The following is a 5,918-nucleotide window of genomic DNA, read 5'->3' as shown; positions in this document are numbered from 1 at the left end:
CAATGTCTGTGTAGACTGTATTATGAACACCCTGTCTCAAAAGACAGCCAGGCACATGCTTTTAAACTCAACACTCAGGAGGCTGTTGGATTCCTGTGAGTTCAAGATCATCCTGGTATACGTAGACGTAGGGAGTTTCAGGACAGTCAGGACTACTCAAGAAATAAATATGAACAAATAAATAAATAAACAAACAGGCCGGCCTAGGCTACACGGTAAGTTTAAGTGGGCCAGGCTGCTGGCACACACAGTGAAAACCTATCTTAGAAACCACAGTTGCACGTTCCTGAAACCCCAGCTTCTAAGAAGGGAAGAACAGAACAGAAGGACCAGGAGTTCAAGGCCAGCCTTCGTGATAGAGTGAGCTAGAGGCCATCTAGACTCCTTGAGTGTCGTCTAAAAAAAAGAGCGGGAGACCCACACCAGACTGATCACTGTTACATCGTAGCTCTCCTAACTAGGCGCAAGGGGGAGCAACAGAGCTCAGCCTCAGCGCCGAAGGCTCGGCCAGGGGCCGTCGATGTCCTATGGTATAGGCATGGAGTCTCCAGGGTTTGGGTTCGGGAGGTTAGAGGATCCTTAATCTGGCAGCAGCTCCCTGCAGCCGTGTCCACCCGCTGCTCTTGGTGGCCCGCCTCAGTCTCTTCCAGAAATGGGCACAGCTTCCTCCACTCCTCCAGGAAGCCAAGCTCCGCCCGCCCCTTCCCGGCCCCTGGGGCTGCTTGCAGCTCCCGCCTCTCCAGCTCCACCCCCGCCTCCGTCTTGAAGCTTCCGGCCCCTGGGGAGGCAGGAGTGGCCCTCTGGTGTCACTGTCCCCGGATCCAGGACCCATTCCTGCCCTTTGGGTGGCAGTCCAGTCCCCGGCTCCTCCCTCCCTGCCCTCCCCACCATCCTTCCGCTCCCCGGGCCCTGCCCTGCCCTGCCCCCACGGCCGCCAGGAAGGACGCAGCCCGGGTCCCGTGCCAGGGCTGTGAGTGTGCGGCCCCTCCCAGCCCGGCCAGGAATGCAGCTGGACCGCGGGGGCGGCCGCAGACACACGGCTCCGTCCAGGCCCAGTGCTATGCTCAAGCAGGCAGGTGGCCCCGGCTTGCCCGGCCCAGGCTTGCTGCTAGAAGGAAAGCCAGCTGCCTGCGCCTGAAGGTCCTGCCTGCTCTCCACTAAGCTTAGTGGCTTTATTTTGGGAGACCTCCTGAAAGTTCCTGCCCTTTGCGCAAAGATTCTTCATGCCGGACGTGCATTTTATTCCACTGTAATTGTGGGGATGTCACGGGATTATGAGTTTGATGTTATTTCATACTTGATCGGTACAGATGCAAAGAAGGACACAGACTTGATGTTTCCCCAAAGTTGGTTTTAATTTCAAAAAATTATGAGGTCTCTTTCCACACTGGGGATAATGGGATGGGATAGCCCAGACTATGATCCCAGGGGATCAATCCAACCCGCGGCCTGGCCCAAACACATTGCAGTCACCAGGTCCTGTCACTCCACCACTGGGGGCTTATTTCCGACTCCCTCACTGGCCAAGACAAATGGATGAATGTGAAGTTGCCCAGGACTCAGGACTGTCTCTCCAAAGTGACCCTGGCCCTCCCATGCAAAGGAAAGCCACCCGTGTCATGCCAAGGTGGATTGGTCTAACCATCAGGCTCAACTCAGATGCCAGCCAACCATCTCTGGGTCTAGCAGTCAGCGCCCAGGCCCCGGAGGCCTTTCTAGTGCCTGTGTACCCACTAGTACGTCCATGAGGTAGTCCAGTTCAGCCTCGTCCAACTCTGGAGTTTCCTCCTTGGCTGGACCATTCTCAGGGCCAGGTTTGAGACCCTCAGAGGCTGGTAACCAAAGTTCACTATCATACATGGAGGTATCAATGTCCTCAAATAAGCCCTCCAGTCCATCGTCCAGCAGACAGCCAGTGGCTGGCCCTAAGAGGTCCAAGGCACCCAGGTTGGGTGGGACACCTCCAATGGAGCGGCCTGGGGGACCCTCATCTGCTTGGGGTTGGGGAACCTGGTTCAGGTCCTCAATGTGGTTGAGATCTTCCAGGAGGCTGGCCATGGAGGCTGAGAGGCCAGCGTCCGAGCTAGCCAGAAGGCTGTCTGCCACGGAGGGGGCTGTGGGTGGCATGGGCACAGGTGGCAAGGGAGCTGTAGGTTCCATGGATGCCTGGATCCGCCGCAGTGTGTTCACGACCAGCACCAGGTGCCGGAGGTCTGGCTCACTCTGGCGCAGGCTATGATGGAGCTTGAGCACAGAGAGGTCGAACAGAGAGCTGGAGGCCACGGCAGGAGGGGTCTGTGCCACTGCTGGGTGGCTTTGGTCCAACCACCATGAGTCCACCGAGAGGGCTTCTTCCTTCTCCTCCTCCTCCCGCTTGCGCTTTAGACCCTTGCTCAGCATCGTCTGCAGGGAGGAAGGAGCCATTCAGTTATGGAAAGACAATATTCAGCTCATACCCATCTCTGACCACTACTGTCAGTCAGTGTGAGCTTGACAAGTCAACTACCCTCCCGGTCTAGGTTTTCTAAGCAAATTCTTATTTTTTCTTCTTTCTTTCTGGTTTATTTATTTTTTTGGTTTTTTTAGAGCCTGTCCTGGAACTAGCTCTTGTAGACCAGGCTGGCCTCGAACTCACAGAGATCCGCCTGCCTCTGCCTCCCAAGTGCTGGGATTAAAGATGTGCGCCAGCAAATTCTTATTTTTAACAGGACAGGGTCTCATGTAACTCAGTTGGCCTCAAACTTGCTATATAGCCAACTTAGAATCTTCCCTTCCCCACCTCGTCAGTGCTAGGATTACAGGCATGCCACCATACTTATTATACTGGATGTTGGGGATGGAACGCAGGGCTTCCTGCCTATAGAGCAAACATTCTACCAGTTGAGCCCCCTCAGTGAACTTCTAAGATATGGATAGCATTTACATTATAAGTTGCTAAACAGATTAGAAGAACAAAACGCCCTTGCAACATAGTCATTAGTACTTTCAAATTTTACTTTTATTTTAAATTTTGTGTTTGTGTGTGTGCACAAGAGTAGAGATGCCGCCGGGCGGTGGTGGCACACGCCTTTAATCCCAGCACTCGGGAGGCAGAGGCAGGCGGATCTCTGTGAGTTCGAGACCAGCCTGGTCTACAAGAGCTAGTTCCAGGACAGGCTCCAAAACCACAGAGAGACCCTGTCTCGAAAAAACAAAACAAAACAAAAAAAAAACAAAACAAAAAAAAGAGTAGAGATGCCAAAGATGGAGTCCCTGGAGCTGGAATTACAACAATTACAAGCCATAGATATGGATGCTGGGAACCTAACTTGGATACTCTATAGGAATAGCAAGCTCTTAACCTTTATAATTAGTATTTATTTGTAAATATTTTTTGGTTTTTCTCTTTTTGTTTTTATCTTTTTGAGACAGGGTTACTCTATGAAACAGTTCTGGCTGTCTTGGAACTTGCTCTGTAGACCAGGCTGGCCTCAGACTCAAGAGATCTGCCTGTCTCTGCCTCCTGCGTGTTGAGACTAAAGGCATGCACCAACACACCCAGCTGGTTTTGCTCTTTTGATACAGGGCCTCACTCTGTAGTCCAGAGGTTGGCTATCCTCCTGCCCCAATCTCCCAAGAGTTAGGATTACAGGTATGTGCCACCTCTTGATTGCAAATGCAGCCTTCTTTCATAGTTCAATCATATAATATCGTCTTTGCATCAAACACTAAATAGTCAAATACAGGAAAGGTACAGATAGTGGTAGGAAGATGCCATCCTGAAGGTAATCAGGGCAGTTTTGTAAAGATGATATAGGAGCCAGCCCTGATGTATGCAGTTTAGGATATGGAGAACCAGGGCTAGGCATTCCCGGAAGAGCCAATGGAAGACCAAGACAGGCAAAACACACACACACACTCACACGGAGGTAGGAGTCCCGGTGGGGGTGGGGAGCAGGCAGAAGGAAGCGCGGGCAAAAAAGTAGGAGGCTTGGATTTTCAGAGTGACAGGACAGAGTCACGGAGGGAGGACCTAGGCAGGGGGATGCGCGATGTTAGCTGTTGCCTGGGGGAGGATTGGAGGTGGGGCGGCGTCAGGGGTAAAGGTTTGGAGATAGAAGTGGGCCTGAACTGCCGCTTTCGGAGGCTGCTGCACTAGCCAGGATGCTGACGGCTTGAGTTTAGAGCCTAAGCTGTTAATAGTCACGCAAGGAAGTGGCGGATCCTGAACTTATTGGAGAGGGAGAGTCGAAGGGCCGCGGGAGTCAGTCATTGACAGAAGTTTTGAAAATCGATACTTTCTTCATGGTGAGAAGCCTAGAGTTTGGGAGCCCTAGTCTAATCTACTGGGGTCACCAAGGTTGTAGGGGCTCAGTCCTGGGGGCGCTGCCTAGACCTGGCATAACACTAAAAATCAAGTCTTTGCCCTTTTCGCTTAAAGACCCGGGAGCAAGTAACCACAGGAATTCAGCCCCCACCCCGACTCCGCCCCCGAGTCCAGGCGCCCCCTAGCGGTACCCCGGCCTGGGTTCCCCCGGGGACTCCGGACCCTCAGACCCGGGATCCTCTCCACTCCTCAGCGTCTCGCCTATGCTTCCCCTGCCCTTGCGAGCCGCGACCCCCGCGGGCCGCTCAGCGCTCAGGGTCTCCCCTCGCTTCCGGAAGGCAGCGGAGGCGGCTCCTCCCGGAGCGGCGGCGGCGGGGGCGGGTGAGTCACGCAGCCGGAGCCAGAGAGCCGGCGCCTCCGCCCCCTTCTCGGGCTCCAGCGTGATTCACCCAGCCCGGCCCGGACGGGCGTCACGTACAGGCCCCGGGCGCCTCGATCCCGGACAGCCCCGGCGACCATCTCCCTAACCGGGGGCTCGAACACGCTAAAGAACCCGGTAGCCGGTACCCCCGTCTCTCCCCACCAGGCCCCCTCATTTACATACCCAGATCACTCGCGACCAATCAGAACGAAGAGGGAGCCACACGCAGCCAATCAGGAAGCGGCAGCCGCAGCATCGTTTGCTCGCTCTGCTCCGGCAACCGACACCTGGGACGGTAGACGCAGTTCTGACTCCGGCGCACGACTCCAGACACTCCACAATCCCTAGATCCCGCCCACTCGCGTGGCGGCCCCGCCTTCCTGCTCAGCGATCGGCTCTCGTTGGGGACGGTGGGCGGAGCCTGAACGGGGCCGGTCCAAAAGGAGGGGGGAGGCTGTCTTTAAGGCGCATGCCCGGGAGCACTCCCTAAATAAAGGGATTGACGGTGTAGCTGTTTTCCCTCTGTGGAGGTGACAGGTAGGGGCTTTATACGATTTAAGGTTCAGGCCGGTCACTTCATGTGTGATCTTGGAAAAATAGATGGAAGAGGAACACATTCGTTAAATCGACTTTCCTTCCTCTTGAGAGTTACAAAATTGAATGTTGTCTCCGTAGGAGCACTAAACCAGAATCAGCTACGGTGGGACAGCTGGACTCCGCTATAATTAAAGAGGGGAATAAGGTGGGGACGGAATGACATAAGGGTCACATCCTGGACATCAGTTCCGGAGTAGCTGTGTGACTTTGGGCAACAGTTTAAATCCCTCAAAATCTGTTTCCTGCGGGGTGTGGTTGCTCACACCCATAATCCCAGCACGGGAAGACTGAATGGAAGCAGGGACATTGCTTTAAGTTTGAGGTCAGACTGGTCTACATAGTGAGTTCCAGGCCAGCCTGGACTTCAGAGTGAGACCCTGTCTCAAAAAAGAAAAGGCAACGTTTTTTGTTGGTTTGTTTTTTGAGACAGTTTCACTAAATTGCCCAAGTTAGGCTGGAAAACAGCCATCATCCTTCCTCAGCCTCTCAAGTAACTGGAATTACGGGCTTCTACCTCCAGCTCCCAGATCCAGTTAGTAGTCTGCTTGTTGGTTTCTTGTAAGGTTTTTTGTTTGTTTTGTGTGTGTGTGTGTG

The 5,918-nt window shown here is 53.9% G+C and overlaps 1 protein-coding gene across 1 annotated transcript; it reads right to left on the bottom strand.

The window, feature by feature from the left end:
• Window positions 1-1,346: 1,346 nt before the first annotated feature.
• Window positions 1,347-5,058, bottom strand: Sertad1 (SERTA domain containing 1). Its single transcript, XM_005371592.3, has 2 exons — window positions 4,911-5,058; window positions 1,347-2,403 (listed from the first exon to the last, which is right to left on the bottom strand). The coding sequence occupies exon 2, from the start codon at window positions 2,398-2,400 to the stop codon at window positions 1,690-1,692; it is 711 nt and encodes a 236-aa protein (XP_005371649.1). The 5' UTR covers window positions 2,401-2,403; window positions 4,911-5,058; the 3' UTR covers window positions 1,347-1,689.
• Between the last annotated feature and the right edge of the window lie 860 nt (window positions 5,059-5,918).

This window comes from Microtus ochrogaster, unplaced genomic scaffold, assembly GCF_000317375.1.
Source record: "Microtus ochrogaster isolate Prairie Vole_2 unplaced genomic scaffold, MicOch1.0 UNK115, whole genome shotgun sequence".
NCBI lineage: Eukaryota > Metazoa > Chordata > Mammalia > Rodentia > Cricetidae > Microtus > Microtus ochrogaster.
The sequence above is the reverse complement of the archived record's forward strand: the minus strand, read 5'-3'. Positions and strand labels throughout refer to the sequence as shown.